Below are 18,223 nucleotides of genomic sequence, written 5' to 3'. Positions count from 1 at the left end.
TGCTTGGCACTCGTTTGGACATGTCCACAGCGGACCATCCGCAGACCGATGGTCAAACCGAACGCGTGAATCGCGTTGTAAAGGATATCCTCCGAAGCGTATGCGCTGAGGCGCCAAAACGCTGGAGCCAGATGCTACCATTTGTTGAGTTCGCATAAAATAATGCAGTGCACGCCTCGACAGGCTACACTCCGTTCTGTGTGAACGGCTTGGTTAACCCTCGCGTCCTACTGACGCCGCCACGCAGTGGCTCAGGGCTTGATGGGGGAGGGATAGCCGAGCGGCTAGCTGATGTCAGCCCTGTTGCGGTTCGCAAGCAAGTCAATGACTTTGTCTCTTTGAGACTGTTTACCGCCCTTCTGCGGAGGAGATGAAGGAGGAAAATCTTAAGTGGCTCCCAGACGAACATCGGGCTGCTCTGAAGCTGGTGGAAGGAGAATCTGATGACTACATCCATGCGCTGACGGCCGGAGAACCGATTCTAGGCTCAAAGACCTTAACAACGTGGTTTTACACGAAGAGCAACATGGAGCTTCCATCCAGTGAGCAAATTCACGTGCTGGTGGTGGTTCCGGAGCAAGGGTCCTCGGTTCCAACAGTCTCTCAAGACGGTGTATTCGACCACTGCATTAATCCATTCTTCTTACAATTCCGGACAGTTGACAAAGTTGGTGATTGGCTCGAGTTTTCGTCGTTGCTGCCGCTAACGAGACGTCAGAAGCTCTACGTTCGCTCTTCGTACCAAGTGATCGCCAACCATGCGCTGTTCAATCCAAATGTGGGCATGGTCAAGTATGCTGTCGTCACGGGCACGCCTGGGGTTGGAAAGTCGGTGTTCGTCTACTATGTCCTGTGGAGATTGATCAAGGAGAAGAAGCGCGTGCTGCTTTTCGACAACAATGGGCTCTTTTACTTCGATGGATCGACGATGCTGATCTGTCTGGCGTTGCCAAGCAAGTTTAATGAACAGTTTTGGTCGCCTGATCTGTGGTGCCTTGTTGATTCGATGGACCCAACAAGTATCCCTGGGCTTCCCTACCGGCTATGCTCAGTTCTTCTCGCAAGCACACCGCGACGAGACTGCATCGGTGAGTTCAAGAAGCAGCCTCCTACTGCCGATGTTTTCTACATGCCACTGTGGTCGAAAGAAGAACTGGCGACAATTGCTCCCATGTATCCACATGCAGCAGCTGTGTGGGAGAATCGATTTGATTGCTTGGGTGGTGTACCTCGCCTGGTGTTGCAAGACATTGAAACTGACCCACAAGCTTTGCTGATGTCCGCATGCAGCAGTTGTTCTCTCGATGATTGCATTTTGTTGGTGTCTATATACTCTGAGATCAACTCGAAGACCACGATCGTTCAGACTTTGATTCACATCCACAGCCAAGAACCGTATCGAGAATACAAAGTCGTCTATGCATCAGATTTGGCGATGCAATTGATTGTTCGAACAAAGTGGCGATTTGACCGCGCGAAGCTGCAAAGCCTTCTCGGTTCGTCAGATGGAAACCCGCTAGCACATTCACTGTGTGGATACATCTTTGAGTTTTATTCTATGGATCGGCTGGAGCAGGGTGGGACTTTCGTGTATCGAGAGCTGTTTTCTGGAAAGAGGAAACGCACTCCAGCTGATGGTACAATCGATATTCCACGGTCATCGCAGCCTCGGCAAGTAGCGGAGCGTGTGGAAGTCGGTCAACATGCAAAGCAGCTATACGTGCCTGGGACATCGAACTATACTGCTATTGATGCGTGGATGCCGCAGTTCGGTGGATTCCAGATGACTGTGGGAAAAACGCATGACATCAAGGGCGGGGCGGCGGATGATTTGGCGAAACTGGGTCAGAACGGCAATCGACTCTTCTTTTTGCTTCCACCACTCTACTACAAAACTCTCACCAAGAAGACTCCTCAAACCATTAAACAGTATGCAATCCTTGTTCCGTATCCCGAGGTGCGTAATGAATTGAGTGCTTCAACGCTTCAATGACATCAGCTTCTCTTTCATGGCCTACCAAGATATTTTAAAAATATTACTTCGTGATCTATTCGTCATCGGAATAACACTCAATTAATTTTCATCCTGATAAAAAAAAGTTAGTTATATACTAAGATGACGTACTCACCTGAACAATACCTCGCTAACAAAGAACATAAAAAAGGCAGCACAGAAGCGCTACTACCAGCGCACACGCGACGCTCGCTTGTCATATCAAAAGAGCTACGACGATAAGAATAGAGACCAAATTCGAGCTCGCAAGCGAAGCCCAAAACCGAACTTATTGATGACAAAACAACGAAACCGAACTTAATGAATGAATTAATTTTTTTTCTCAAATAAAAAGTCAATCCCAATATAGTCAATGACAATGGCTTAAAACCTCCAAAAAGGTATAACCCAACTATCTTGAATTGGAATTGATCTCAGAACCTGTTGTCGTCACTAAGATATAGATTCGAGCCTGGCAGTGACCGCCTCTGGATCTTGCGATGTCATATGAGCCACGACCCTCCGGGCCAAGCAAGGACATAAGCTTAGTAAGCGCGTCCTGCTGCGCCGGGGGCAAATTCGCGAACACGGGGTGTTCCATCTCTCGCAGAGGATAGTAGTCAACCGTACTCAGGAGCGGGATTGAACCAACAAGATGCTACCAAGTGCAGCGGGGCTGCCGTCGCTCTAGCGTCAGAGGAAGACGTTCGACTCAAAGAGTCACCAATACTAAGTTCCTTATCCTAAAGAGACACTTACAGCCCAAGACCAGGGCTCAAAGTTAACACCTTAACTTTTATGCTTCAAAACCAGAAGTGTTTTATTTACTATTATTGCGACCAAGCCGCCTAGGGGTAAATGTATCTGTTTAACTATCTAGCATAGTTAAACCTAATCAAATGCATAACGTGTGGCTTTCGGCCAACGTACTGAGAGACCTTGTTAACTCTCCAGCTTATGTACTGAGAGTTTGTTAGCTCTCCGGGTACTTCGTACCCCTGTGTGTTCCACACTTATGTAACCCCGTTACACTGTCGCTATCAACAGCAAGGCTGATATTCGAAAGAAGGTCATTTCGGAAATTCGGTCTATGGAGTTGGCTGACAAGCTGAACTATCCCAGCTCGGGATATAAGCTTAAGGCGATCACTGCATTCAAGATTTTCGTCTACCATCGCGACCATGCTCTTGGGGATAGCGACGCTGTTATTCCTAAGATTATCCGCGAAAACAAGCATGTAATCAACTTCCCTAAGACCAACAACAAGTGCGTCTTCCGCTATATCGCCTGGCATACATTCCAGAGCCCTAAGAAGGATCCTCGCAGAATTCAGGCTCAGGTGAAGGAGGTATTCAAGCGCTACTGCTCTTTCAAGGGGGTGAAGTATACGCTGAGTCTATTTAGAAGTTTCAAGCCTATTGACCTACTACAACTCGATGAAGTTGAGGACTGCTTCCAACTCGGTATTAACGTATATAGCATGGATGTAGCTTCCGGAAATGTAGAATGCATTCGTAGATCGGACAAGGGGTATGAAGCTATGGATATTTTATCGTTCGAGAATCATGCTCTTTACATCAAGAACTTTGACATGCTTCAGGCTAAGTATCAATGCCCTAAGTGTGCAATGGTTTTCGTCAGCGCTGAAAGAGTAAAAAATCACAAAAAGAATCAATGTGAGCTCGTGAATATCGAAAGCTTCCCAGCTGAGCCAACTATCTACAAACCAGCTCAGAACGTAATACGATCACTGCTTACGAAGTATTTAATCAAGAATACTGACCAGTACATCGATCACTTCATCGTTTATGACTTTGAGGCCATTCTTAAGCCTACCGCGACTCAACACGGGGAGAATACTGTCTTCACGAACGAACACATTCCTGTGTCGGTATCAGTAGCTGATAGTTTAACCGAGGGGGTGCGTTGCTTTGTAAATGACGATCCAAAGATGCTACTTACGGAAATGTTCAATTACATTGGTGATGTATCGGCTAAGATTCAGCAGTACAATGTCAATAAATATATGTCGCTTCTACAAAAAATCATCAATGCACATGGTCTGACAGGTATGGAAGTCCCAGGCGCTAATTCTGATAAAAAGTACAAGATGTCTGATGTGGAGAGTTGGATTGAAGAGGGAAAGTATGCCAGCTTCTTTGACTTTCACCGCAGTCTTGGTTTTGGTAAGCAAAGGTCTGATTATGGGAAACTGAAACAGCAGCTTGACCAGGTACCAGTATTCGGCTTCAATTGTGGTCGATATGATATTTGGATTAAGAAAGATTTGTTTGCCGTAATTGGTACCGACAACGTCAAATCTGTCATCAAGAACCCCAGCTACATGTGCATTGCTACATCGGACATGAAAATGCTTGATATCACTAACTATGTACCAGCTGGTACCAGCTACGACAAGTATCTTACAACATATCTCGGTGGCTGCAAATGCGATGACAAAATTAGATGTGTCTGTGGTCTTGGTAAGGGTCTTTTCCCTTACGAGTACATCACCGCGTTCAATGTTCTAAAGCAGACTACTATCCCGCCTAAGTCAGCTTTTGATAGTAAGCTCCGTGGAACGAGCATCACGAGCGATGACTACGAACGAGTGAAGTTCGTGTGGGATTACCACGAGATGTAATCGATCAAAGACCTACTGATCTGGTACAATAATCTCGACGTAGTCCCTTTCACCAAAGCTATCAAGGCTCAGCGAGAGCTATTTAAGCGCTTCGATCTGGATATGTTTGCGGATGGAGTGTCCCTACCTGGTCTTTCAGAGAAGGTTATGTATCAGACCTGCTTCAATAATCTCCAATATCCGGATAAGAAACCTGCTAACGCATTCCGCTTTCCAGCGAAGCGCATGGCTGGCTACAAGAGTCAGGATGCTAAGGCAAAACGAAAATTTGGTATGACGCTCGAGCACGTGAATACATTGCTGCAAAAGCAAAAGTATCTGTGTGGTCTATGCTATTGTCAGCTGACTGCTGATACCGCTTCCGCTGATAGAATCAATAACAATCTTGGGCACACTGATGGCAATATCTTGATCAGCTGCATTTCATGCAACACCGCTCGAAAAGATATGTCTCTTCGGGGGTTCAGATACAAGAAACTGCTTGATTTTAACGCAGACAGATTGGTGTTTTCGATTGACAAGGAGGAATCTGAGATTTACGGGAAAATGAAACATTGCTGGTGGACCATCAATTATATTCAGCAGGTATGCTAAGCGAAACGAGACGAAGATTCGTGGAGCTAAGATCTGCAAGAAAATTATCGGATACGACGCTAACGCTCTATACCTATGGGCCCTTGGTAATGAGATGCCATGCGGTCGATTGACTACGGTTGAAGCGTATGATGGTATCATCGATGACATCAAAGCAGACAAAGTATTCGGCTTTCTTGAATGTGATATTCGAACACCAGAATACCTTAAACAGTACTTTGGTGAGATGACTCCAATTTTCAAGAATGTACTGATCGACTGTACGAATGAGAGCGTCATTGGTAAGCACATGTTCGAACACAATGAGGCGCGCAAGCAAAGCCGAGCAAAACCAGCTCGCAAGTTGATTGGTAGCTACTTTGGTGAAAAGATTCTCATATACGCACCTTTGCTGAAGTGGTATCTCTCTCATGGTTTGGAGATCACCGAGACTTACAGCTTCATAAAAGCGAGCTCCCATAAAGATTTTGCTCCATTTATGGAGGCTGTATCAAACGCCCGGCGAGAGGGTGATGTTGATAAGTCTAAGGCTATGATTGCCGAGATGATGAAACTGGTAGGCAACAGTGCTTTTGGTCGATCTGGCATGGATATGAGCAAGCACAAAGAGGTTAAGTATGAGTCGAGTGACAAAGCTATTAAGAACAAGATCGAACACTTTACGTTCCATGGTCTCGAGGAGCTTAATGATGCGTGTGAGATCACGATGAAGAAGCGCCGACTCAATAATAAGAACCCAGTCCATTTGTCGATTGCTATCTATCAGCTTGCTAAGCTACGCATGCTTCAGTTTTACTATGACTGCATAAATTTCTACTTCGATCGCTCTGACTTCCAGTATCAGGAGATGGACACTGATTCGGCTTATATCGCTTTCAGCTGTGATAATCCATTTCAAGACTGTATTAAGCCTGAGCTACGAACCCACTTCAAGGAGCATAAATACGATTGGTTCCCACGTGACTACAACACTGAGGTAGCTAAGTTTGATCGCCGTACGCCTGGTTTGTTCAAAGATGAATGGTCAGGTGATGCTATGGTCTCACTATCGAGTAAGAACTATATTTGCTACCTACCCGATGAGACATACAAAGTAAAGGTTTCAGCGAAGGGTATTCAACAGGGAAGTGGTCGAAACAATGGTGTTCTTAATCCTGATGGGTTTGAGACTGTCGTACGGGATCGCATCACGCTACAAGGTACAAAAAGGGGTTCAGACTATCGAAAGAAACTAAGTCTATCATCACCTATACTCAAACCAAAACAGCGCTTAACTACTACTATGACAAACGTCGAGTACTTGATGATGGTATCACGACTGAACCACTTGTAATTTAAGCAGCTAACCACTGGGAATTTCTTTAATGTAAATATAGATCATGGACGCGCTATTAAAGAAACTCTACTATGACCCAAAAACGGTTTTATAGGAGCTCAAGCTCTGTATCAGAAAGCAAAGGAGTTTAATCCTAAGATAAATTTCAAAATAGTAAAGGATTGGTTTGGGAGTCAGCCCGATATTCAACGATTTCAGGAGCAAAAGAAGAGATTCAATGGTTTCAAAATAGCTTCGCATAACCCCAACTCGTGGCAAATTGATCTTGCGTTTTGGAAGAAACGGCCAATTTTGACTGCTATCAACATCAACTCAAGGCTGGGGTACGCAAAGCTCTTACGAAAATAGACGGCAGCAATTGTGTTAGAAGCGCTTAAAGCGTTTGTTCGTCTCCACAAAGTGGATATCCTAACAAGTGATAATGGTAGTGAGTTCATGAACTTACAGGCCCAAGAGCTCTTCAAACCCAAGACAATTGAGCACTACAACAATGAGCCAGGTGATCATGGAACTATGGGAAGAATTGAACGATTCAACAGAACGCTGAAACAGAGACTAACTAAAATGTCCCCCAAGAGAATTACGCAAAAGCTTATCACTGATGTTATTGAAAACTACAATACCACGTTTCACCGTTCGATTGGTATGACTCCAAATGAGGCAAAAGGCAAAGTAATGAATGCAGATCTGAGTCATAATCAGGTGGAAGCCGATAGAATTGAGAAGGAGTTTGACGTCGGATCAAGCGTATTGTACCGTCTCAAAAAGCAGACGTTTGATAAAGAAGCTGCTCGATGGAGCAAAGCAGTCTATAAAATCGCTGGAATTGATGGCTACCGAGTCCAAATCCGTTCAAAAATGGTCATACCCTCTACTAGGCGCCAAACGATCTTAAAATGGTCAACACAGAGACTACAGATGCTGTTATTAATCGTGGCGATATTCTTGAAGCTGAGAAGATCTTGGATCATAAGACGACACGGTCTGGGAAGTACAAATATCTGATCAAATGGCTTGGTAATGAGCCTGATTCCTGGGAACCTCAAGATAATCTCCAATTGATAAATAAGAATCGGAAGTCGATGCTAGAAAAAGAGTACTGGGCAAAAAAAACACACAAATGAGTCATAATTAGCTTTGTGTAAAAATATATATTAGAGCAATCCTCTGTAAGCTTTGACTCATTTATAGTATATTTACTATTTTTAATTAGATTATTGAAATTTCTGACTTGATATATATATAAACCCTTATTATAAATATGTGCCCCAACTGTTTAAAAAATAAACGTGAGCTTGCTACGCTACGTCGAAAGCTGTGGGTCATGCAAGAGGTGAGTAGAGTCAAGAATGAGTTAATAAATCTCGATGCATCAGCAAACTTTCGTAAAACAGTAGTAAATCGAAAGTATCGACATGAGTTGGAAGCAATATTTGGAGTTCCATTCCATTGCATTAAGGATCGCTATCTAAATCTTCTAAATGAGCGGAATAGTATCTGTCATAACTATCAAACCATTTAGACATGACTCAGTTATGCCGAGTTTGTGGTAAGGGAATTTAACACTACTCATTTTTTTATGATTCGTTTGATATAGCAATAAAATGTTTCCTTCTTGTACATCGCTCGCTCAGAGAGAGCAAAAACGGCGGGAGCTTCTTGAAAGAGCTCAGCGCCGCGTTCGACAATCCAACACTAAGCGTCAGATGTATGCAGGAACGTCATGGGCAAGTGATATCACGAATGGGGTTACTACAGTCCCAAAGAAATCAACAGAATCAACTCAGACCGACTCATCCGAGTCTGCTGAGTCATTAAAAAAACACTGATTGATGGATACTCCCAAACAAACCCTGAGGTCTCAACACCCCGCTTCGCCTCACGTCGGAGCGACAGCTCAACTCCAAATGTTCGCCCTGTGATGATCGATGTTGGAGTTGATAGCGGCGTGCAGATGGTAGATAGCTCAATTAATACTGATCGTGTTAATCAAACTGATAGAAATATTCAAGCGAGACCTCAAACATCTGATGTTGGTATCGATAACACACAGCAAACAGCTGATGTTGGAATCGACAATGCTCCAAGAATGTTAGATGCTGAAACAAACATGAAAAGCATGAAAAACATGGATACCGAAGATCAAGTGGAGGCGCGATCAAGGATTAAGAAATTGTTTACCGCCAATCCTAATTGGGTAGCGCTTCGAACTAAGCCAATTAAGCGTAAAACCGATAAGGATGACAATAGATACTTTCTTGGTGAAAAGGGGTCATTAATTGCAGCCAAAACGGGTAGAAAGAGTAAGACTTATTAATCGATTGACTGGGTGGCTACAGAGGAGAAGATTAGGGACATCTGGTATGATGGCGAAAGTAAATCAATCGATGAGAGCAGTTATATGAGACTTGAAGACCCTCTTTATCACGTTTCACTGACGAGAAAACGAAAAATCGCCGATTTAAGTGAAGGTGATGATGCATTCCGTTCAAGACAACGTCTTGAAGACAGCTTCGAGTTTGACACATCGACGTCAACCTCATTAGATCAAGTTGATAGTAGGAATCGATTGCTTTGGTCTATTTTTAAGAATAAAGCAGTGCTTGAGTCGGCTGGTTTGAAAAAGAAAATCATTCCTATCCTCAAGAGTATGAGTAAAACATCTGAGGTTGGATAGAACTGGATGCGTGTGGATTGATGGTTCATCAATTAGTGTATTTGGTATTGATAGTGAAAGAGTCAAGCCAGCGATTACTAAGAACGTCGATTGGAGATCTACATTCCAAAAAATTATTGATTTAGTCAAAGATCGTGGCGATATCGATCTATTTACTAATGAAGACACCACCAAACTTGCAAAAGCCTTTGAGCCACGCGATGGTGAGGCTCGGCATAGAATTAAGCTTGGAATTGATGAAGATATGAATAGTTCTCTAACTAATGCTGATAACGATGCGAAGAAGATTCTCATGGTTACAGCAAAATAGCATCTGAAGGAGTTCGAATTCCCTTTAGACTGAAACCAATAGTAGATACCAAAAGTGGTGTGAAAGCTAATCAAAATTACTACTTTAGTGAGCCTACCGCAGCAAAACCATTTTACATTAGAAACCACGAAAACAAAGCGGTTTCTGGCAAGGTTTTCAACGATCTTATGAAAACCATTAGATGGATGGATACTTTCAATAGCCTGATGACCGGGTTTGAAGACATAGAGCGATGCGTCTATGAGAATGATGATCCAGCATTGAAAAAAATCTCGAAGCTTATCTTCAGCTATTGAATCGAGCGATCCTCGACAATACAAAATCGACAGATACATCAGCTCGAATCAAATCCTCAGAGGGTACTCAATATCGCGATGACACTTTGCAAAAACTCCACGATGAGTCAGAAGCCGCATTCCAAAAGTATGGCGAAGCTCAGAGGAAATACGATGAGGCGAAGCGAACAGTAAAGGGTAAGAACTCAAAATCCGCAAGATCAGCGTTGATGGCGGCAACCGCTGCCATGAAAGCGACCAAGGCTGTCTATCAAATCAAGGCTAAAAGCTACTCCGATGCTAAAAACTACACCGAGGTTGATCAATTCAGTGATCGACAAGACGAGCGCACGGTTCGCCAAACTGTGAATAACATGGTTGATCGAGTGGGGTCAGCGGTTAAGAGGAATCTTCAGGGTCGTGGGTTAAGAGGAGCCGGTGTTGCTCCACTCGAAGGTGTCGTACGACGCGGTCGTACATACAACCTCAATGAGATTCAAGGCTTAGCTACACCTTCAGCTTATGTATAACGTCAGCTCGGAAGCAAGTATATCCGAATTCCTGACCTTGATAACAAAACCCTTGTCATTATTCAGCCTAATCGCCGCAAATGCGGACCCAAATGTCAAATCAGTGATAGTCTACAATCAATGATCCGAACTCTTGTGTATAAAAATCATATCGATCAAGCTTCATATGACAAGCTCAGTATCGATGATAGAAAACTGTTCAAAGAGATCCTTGCGATTACACATCTTCAGTATAACTTCCATGACCACCTCGAGGATCCGTTAGACTCTCTAAGAGCTGAATATGACAAGCTGAAAGGAGAGCTTGAATTAGGCAATGATAATCCTTCAATTATCAAACAGCTTAAGAGTCTCTCAGTGGATATGTACAGCAACCGTCTAATTTCGGATTCTGAGTTTAAGGAAATTATCACGCGACTACAATAACCATGTTCTTTTTCAATCCCCGAATTATTTCCAGCTCAGGCGGTAGATATGGCGACAACGCTGATTTCAACGTCGCAGAGCTAAAAGCCATCATGAAAAATTTAATCATCCATGACCGCCCTTAAAAGACCCAGGCAGCTGTTTGAACAACGGATCTTGACAAGACGCTCAAGAAAACGGATGCGTCAACCCAGACGGAAGGAGGAAAAGTATGGGCATACTCAACTAAAAAAAATCGAAGTCTGTAAAGACGTTTGCTATCTAAGCAATACCAGATCTAACAGCTTTATTCGCCATTCCGCGATATATACTAATTTTTTTCTCTCCAACATGTATTTCCATGACAGCATCTTCCCCCGTCTTCGCATCTCTGATAGGAACGAGTGCACTATCTCCGAGAGCTACGATCTGATCAGCGCGCATGAATGTGGAAGCAATTGCCTGAGTAGGTTCATCAGCAGTTAAATTCGATTTAAGATCTTTGCTTGGTACGCAACCCATTTCTTGTATATTATTACCAAAGAAACTTCTTAGCATAGAAATCCGCTGATGGTTCTGGGTAATCAACTTTGTGTCTCAGGTAGTATCAATGACGTCTCTCCTCATCATTATGATCAAGATGACTAAAAGCCTTCAGAGGCGTTTGATCCCGATATTGGGCGTATCCACGAGTCCCGAAATTAACCTTGCGCAACTTTCCCGTATTAAGACGTACCCATACTCGATACTTCTTGTTCTTCAAAGGGCTTAACTCCAAGCGCTCAATCCTCATGACTCTATATTAGCCAAACGATCTTTTAATCTATCTATCTCACCCAAAAGATGCTGAATCATCTTCATATTATAAGCCGATATTCGACTGTAATCAACGTTGAGCTGCTGCTTAGCTGGTTCAAGGCTTGGGTCTTCTCCCCCTTCAATATCATCTCTGTTAAAGATCCATATCAAATCAGTTAGATGGGCTGAGACCAAATCCTGAGCTATGAGACCGATTTCTTGTCCAGGCTTGTTTTCCGACTCGATCCAGTCATAGAGCTTGACCTCACAGCTATCGTAGAGCCGCTTCACACGATCAATTGGGCATGATTGAATATTCTTTTTAAGGCGTCGATCCGACGTCATCGCCATGGCTGTACAGGCAATGTATCCTCCGAATATACCCGCTACTGAATATGTGTTCGGGCCAAGAGCGGATTCTGTAGCTCCACTATCTGTTCTGAGGCGATACACTGTCGTTCCGCCTGCTCCAAATACAAAACTGTTGCTGCCAGGGACGTGCAGCGGAGCCGAAGGACTTGTAGTACCAAGACCAAGACGACCTGTGGTAGTTAGAATCATCGACGTCGAGTTATTGACCCCAAATTTGAGGTCGTTGTTTGTGATGTTCCCGATCCATGACGCGTTCGCTGTGGTTGATCGATTGCCATTATGGACTTGGATCTGGAATTGAACAGGAGTCGTATTCGACCCGGTTAGAGTCATCATTCGTGTGTAAGAACCATCAAGAAAGTCCAATCCACTACCAGTAATCGAGAATATTCATTCGTTGCTGTAGAGTTGATCCCAAGCTCTGTCAGCGATCCTACTGTTGTTATAGCTAATTGGTTTCCATACGCTAAAAACCCATTGATAACGCCGAAGCAGCTGATATCCCCACTCGTTGACAGATTATTGAGCGAGAGGGAAGTCGGAATAGATGTTAAAAAGCTTGATTGGTCATAATACGTCGAGTCCTGGCGCAAGTTCGTGCAGGTCAGAGTAGTAGCCGCTACCGAACTTAGGCCTCCGATATTCGAGCTTGAGTCGCATAATAGGAGTTTATTTGGCGTTGCGGTACCAAAACTAACTCCGTTTATGTATTCAAAAAGGCCCAAATCGTATATAGTCCCGTTCTGGCGATATTCTCGACAATCGATGTAGCTTGAAGTGCCTGTTATCGATATCGAGTGCGATGACCCACTGAACGATAAATTTCCACCGATCGTAAGACCTGATTAAGAGCCGAGAGACGTTATATTTGGTTAGGATCCGGTTTGTAGCGTTCCAGTAATAGTAAAAGCTCCAAAGCTATTAATTCCGCTGATATTGCCGGACGAATCGAGAATCAAAGTTTTGCTGTACGAAGCAGTTCCCGCTATTACTCCGCTAAGGTAGCCCATCCTGTAATCATCCTTGCTCAAATATAGTGTCTGCGCATAATCGTATGTTAGATAACCACTCGAGTCTAACGAAAGATAGAATGAAGGATTATAAATGGATGATTGAAATGTAGGCTGTGGATGTGAAAAACCGGAACTCATTTTGTTTAATCCTATATAGATCAAACGATTTTAGTCATGAATGCTATTCCTGACTTTGGGGCTTCGATTCCAAATTTTTTTAAGTCTGCTTCGATGGGTGATATCCCCGCATTGGATATGAAAGCTTTGTTTAGAATGGTTGTGCTCGGTCCAAGCTTTTCAGGAAAGAACAATCTTTGTATGTTTATTCTCAAGCATTCTCCTCACGTATTTGCTCATCTAACATCATTGCTCATAATCCTCATCAGGAGCTTTATGAGTATCTCCGGGAAAAGTTGGAAGGATTCATCACATTTGCTGACCCAGATAGCCCTTCTAAAGTAGATCAGGTGCGTCATACTCCATTAAGCTCTAACAAACCGGAGCTTGTTATCATCGATGACTATAGCAATGATAAACTACTTCAGAAGAATATCTTCTCTCATTACTATACACGTGGGGGACACTTTAACCCAATGAACGCCGTAATCTGTATAATACGTAATATGACATGATGCAGGTTTAAATGAATCAACAGCTTGGACGCGGCGTCGTTTAGGCTACTACACCGCATATATAAGTTTGTATAGACCACCATGGGAGTTTTTATCATTACCGATCGGCGAGGGGGAGATAGAAAGGTATTATTCAAAACACATAGAAAATTCGATATAAACGGCCTAGAGGTTTTTAAATTCTAATGCAAGCCCTTTAGCTCCTCTCTGCCCAAAACCTCCACCACTCAACCAAAAATGCCGGAAACGATTGACAGGAAGGAGTTCAAGCGTCTGTGGGGGTCGCTAAAAAAGGCTGGTTGGCGGGCAAGACCCCCTTCAGGCCTCCTCTCCGATCATGCGTATCTCAAGCCTGGCGTGAAAGGAAAGCTAGACAACTACAAGGCTGACACTGATTACTTTATCGGTACGTTGTGTTTAGCAGTAATAACTACTCCCTCTAACCCTGTGTGGTGTAGGTCCCAAGCCTTTGTGGAAGTATGCTCTGCGTGAGGGTCTAGTACCTTTCCCCCCTCAACAATGTATGATACGTCCGATGAGGCCTCCAATGGGGAAGCTTGCAGCGTACACAGCAGCCAAACGACAAGAACCAATTCCCCCCACCACAAGTGACGGCAACTTGGACCGTCAGTATTCTCCATCCCGCTCAGAGCATCAACATACTGTCGACGTTACTACGGAGGATACAGAACAAGTCCGACCGATTGGTGATGATATTGCAGAGGATACAGAACAAGATCGGTCCTCCGTTTGTGTTACTACTGAGGATACAGAACAAGTTCAGCCGGTTCGTGTGGCTATTGCCAAGGATACAGAACAAGCGAGGTCGATTGTAGATGATACAGAAGAAGGCCACTTTGTCGAAAATACTGGTATCGCTGGTACAGATCAAGAGCTATCAGTTGTTGAATGTATTCCGGAGGATACAGAACAAGCTGGACCAGCGGGTGTTCATATTCTGTCGGATACCGAATTTGACGACACGGCATCCGTGGGTCACGGCAAAGAAGAATCGAAACGTGGCAGTGGTGTTGCGAATGGCTTGGATGAATTTGATTGTGATAGCTATATGGATGCGTTACGTGGAGAGCTGCTCTTTGATAAGATTGATCCTGCAGATATCAACGTTGGATATGGATCCGCAAGTGATGTTAGTAGCGAGTTGGGTACTGAGGAAGAACTGGACGTTCCTGCGGAGCCTAAATCAGTGTATGAAAGCGAGGTAGATTCTGACAGCGACTTTGATGACAACTCCAGCGCGTTCCTGCAAGACGACACCAATATGCGTCAACTCACAGCCACAGGTTGGGATATATACGATGAGCATCATTCCGGTAAGTGCAGCACATACAGAATTGCGGATCATATCAAAATCTAATTCTGTATTTTACTGAATACAGGTGATGTGGTGTTAGATGCAGCGGAGTTGTACGACGGAAGTTTTGGTCCCACCAGATCTGCCGCTGCGTTCGCCGAGTCTCCTTTGGGAATTTTCTTCTATTTTCTTCCCAAGAAGATGTGGTTTGCGTTTGCAAAGGAGTCTAACGTATCGAGAGGAGTGTATTCCTGCTGTGGCGAAGGCGCAACGAGACAAGCAGCTACAGGCGCAGCGCAGGGATCCTGTGAAGTCGGTTCAACCTCTTGAAGTCTTAGAAGAGCAGCTGCGCAATATGAAACCAATTCAAGCACATGAAATTCTCCACGTGATTGGCCTTCTGATTGCTCGTACACTCTGTGGTCATACGGATGGCTTGGAAAAGCACTGGGCGACGCGGGAGGACGGTGCAGTACCACGCGGTACCTTCTCCAGATACATGAAACGTGAAAGATTCCGGTTAGTTACCAGGTACTTGCACTTCACCAAAAACGACCCTGCTGCCGCAGGCACAGACAAGGCTTGGAAAGTTCGGCCCATTCTTCAGGTTCTTGAAAAAACGTTTCATCGTGGCTATCGGCTGGGGCCTCGCATCAGTTTTGATGAAGGAACCATTCCTAACAGAAGCAAGTTCAACCCTGTGCGCGTCTATAATAAGGAGAAGCCTCACAAGTACGGGACTAAAGTGTACATGACGTGCTGCGCGGAGACCGGATACTGTACTCGGTAGGTGGCTTACTGTATTCTGTGTCTGGTTACTCTGTATCGTACAGAATAAGAAACCGAGTGCTTACCGTATGCTGTATTGTGTAACATATAGGATGGAAGTGTATCTCGGCGCTGTAGAGTACTCGAAAGGTGTGGCACAGAAGGCAGTCATCAGGAACGTGACAAAGGCGCTTGATGGCCAGGCCCATAAAAGGCTTATCATCGCCGACAATTTCTACACGTCGTGTGCTCTATTGCTGGAGTTATTGGACAAGGATCTCTACTACGTCGGTACTCACCGCAACGAGCGGCTTGGGTGGCCCAAGCCGTTCAAAAAGTACTATCGGCAACTCTTCATGAGTTTTGCGGACATGGCGATAGTCAACGGTTTTATTTTACATAAAATTATTCTCAAGCAAAAAGGGCTGCCAGTGCCAACACACGCGCAGTATATGCGCCGACTTCATACCGAGCTTTTGGCCACGAACGAAGCCACACTGCGTACAAACACCAACACCGAGGACCTCGTTTCTGAGCCTATTCACACGCAACCGCACAGACTGCGAAACAATGAGGAAAAATACAAAGGCAAGAAGCGAAAAAACCCCAGAGATGGATCAACCGCCAGCAACCTCCAGCGTAAAGGGCAGAAGCGTAAGGGCAAGCGCCGCCAGCACTTGTGCAAAGTTTGCTCAGCCTTGGCAACTCCCCAGACAAAGAGCTTTGAAACCAGTTACTACTGCGAGCAGTGCACATCAAACTTCGGAGGCTACGTACCTCTATGTAACAAGGTTCGCCACGAGGAAACCGGCAACACGCTCACATGCGGCCAAATATGGCATGATTTGTGGCGCAACGGCACTGCCATCCCTGCTCATCTCAAGAAGCGTATTCGCTTCCGCAAGCGAAAGAACTTCGATATTTCGAGCGACAGCGACGACGGCGGCAGCGACGCGAATGGTGATTGCGTGGATATCCAGGATAGCGAGTAACTAGGCGTAGATAATGCAGCCCGTACACTCACCAATTTTTCGGCCAGTTCTTGCCTAGTTCTTCTTCTACTCTTGCTAGTCTAGAACTGGCCGAAAATTTGGTGAGCGTACGGGTGACGTAGTGGCACGCTTCGCCAGTCATTTAGGCGCAAACGCAGATTGCCCAGACCCATCAGATTCAGCGGGATACTCGAAGTAGAAGGATATGCGACGAAAGTCACGTCACATTTGCCCAATGAAATCATGACATTTTACCAGCCGGTGGGCACATTGTTGTTTTTCTACGACAGATTGCAGTCTATATGTACCTGGTCGCAGCGTTTTCGCTACATCCCATTGCGGACGGCTTGCAATGCATTAAGTTTGCAAAAGTGGCAGCTATAGTTTAATAAAGATAATCATTTACTCTGTATTATACAGAATATCGTGAAGCGGGCATTGGGTTAAACTCTCAACCATATTCCTAAGCCACAGCTACTTTGCCACTGATAAGATGATTCGGTTGAATTCAGAGTACGTAGCGATTCTAAAAGCGAATTCGAAGCGCGATTTACAAGTGGTTGTAAAGGATTTTAACATTAAAGGCGTTGATGAGCGATCAATCGTCTATTACTACAATAAAGCCACGGAGCGCAAAGGACATATGCTGTTCGTGGATTCAGTCAAAGGTCAAATCAGATACAACTTTGATCGACCGATAGATATTGAGCAATAACTTTAGAATATTTTGTTTGGGTGAATCAATATACATATACCATGGCAAGTTTTGTTAAACTCGATTCCACTGACCTCGTTCAAGACAATTATAACAGCACATGGAAATACAGCTTTCCTGGTAGTGCTGCCGATTTTAAGGATGTGGTATGCGCGGTTTAATCGATTTCGATGTATAACTCTGAATACAACATCGATGCAACTCAGTTCCTGAATAACTCCTTCAAAATCGAGGTTCCGACAGTTGGAGCCACATCCACTGTATCTGTTATCCTCCCTGATGGACACTACAGCTATACCGATATTAATCGAAGCATTCAGACGGCTCTCGTAAATGCTGGAGAGTATTTAATTAATCCATCTGGTGAGAACGTTTTCTATATTCAACTAACGGAAAACAGTGTGTATTATGCTGCTCAATTCGATTTTAGCGCTACTCCAACGACACTTCCTACAGCCGGTGGCACTTGGACACGACCAGCAAGTGGGCTTTATTCGTCAGGCGGTACTGGTTTGCCAACAACAACGCGTGTCACTCGCATCATCATTGATAACGCCTCTTTTGGTAAAGTAGTAGGATTGACTGCTGGTACGTATCCTTCAGCGTCTGCAACGGTTTCAAGTGCTCAGCTGTCAAATACCATTCCTCAGATTCACCCAACCTCGAGCTACATCGTTTGATGCGACCTGATCAAAAACGAGTATGTTGCCTCTGGTGATATCCTTAGTGCGTTTGACCGTGGTGATGCTCAGGTAGGTCAATTAATCAGCTATAAGCCGAGTCAGTATGCTTGGATGAACTGTCATAACGGCGCGAGAACGTCTATTACGATCAGTATTTATAATCAAAACGAT

At 44.4% G+C, this 18,223-nt stretch overlaps 4 protein-coding genes across 4 annotated transcripts; 3 read left to right on the top strand and 1 right to left on the bottom strand.

The window, feature by feature from the left end:
• Positions 1 to 355: 355 nt before the first annotated feature.
• PITG_05039 (crinkler (CRN) family protein) lies at positions 356 to 2,164 on the top strand (the record flags this gene model as incomplete). The annotated part of the gene is made up of 1 exon (XM_002905667.1): positions 356 to 2,164. A coding segment is annotated over one exon (1,638 nt), but the record flags the coding sequence as incomplete, so codon positions are not given.
• Positions 2,165 to 3,083: 919 nt separating this feature from the next.
• On the top strand, positions 3,084 to 7,691 carry PITG_05038 (chromodomain protein, putative; the record flags this gene model as incomplete). The annotated part of the gene is made up of 8 exons (XM_002905666.1): positions 3,084 to 4,569; positions 4,648 to 5,141; positions 5,233 to 6,430; positions 6,529 to 6,540; positions 6,682 to 6,692; positions 6,745 to 6,890; positions 6,984 to 7,374; positions 7,446 to 7,691. The coding sequence occupies 8 exons, from the start codon at positions 3,084 to 3,086 to the stop codon at positions 7,689 to 7,691; spliced, it is 3,984 nt and encodes a 1,327-aa protein (XP_002905712.1).
• A 3,862-nt stretch (positions 7,692 to 11,553) lies between these two features.
• Positions 11,554 to 12,123, bottom strand: PITG_05036 (uncharacterized protein; the record flags this gene model as incomplete). The annotated part of the gene is made up of 1 exon (XM_002905665.1): positions 11,554 to 12,123. One exon carries the CDS (start codon positions 12,121 to 12,123, stop codon positions 11,554 to 11,556), a length of 570 nt encoding a protein of 189 aa, XP_002905711.1.
• A 998-nt stretch (positions 12,124 to 13,121) lies between these two features.
• Positions 13,122 to 13,544, top strand: PITG_05035 (uncharacterized protein; the record flags this gene model as incomplete). Its single annotated transcript, XM_002905664.1, has 3 exons — positions 13,122 to 13,292; positions 13,346 to 13,418; positions 13,474 to 13,544. 3 exons carry the CDS (start codon positions 13,122 to 13,124, stop codon positions 13,542 to 13,544), a joined length of 315 nt encoding a protein of 104 aa, XP_002905710.1.
• Between the last annotated feature and the right edge of the window lie 4,679 nt (positions 13,545 to 18,223).

This window comes from Phytophthora infestans, genomic scaffold (genome assembly GCF_000142945.1).
Source record: "Phytophthora infestans T30-4 supercont1.6 genomic scaffold, whole genome shotgun sequence".
Classification (NCBI taxonomy): domain Eukaryota; phylum Oomycota; class Peronosporomycetes; order Peronosporales; family Peronosporaceae; genus Phytophthora; species Phytophthora infestans.
This window is presented reverse-complemented; position numbering and strand designations above follow the sequence as displayed.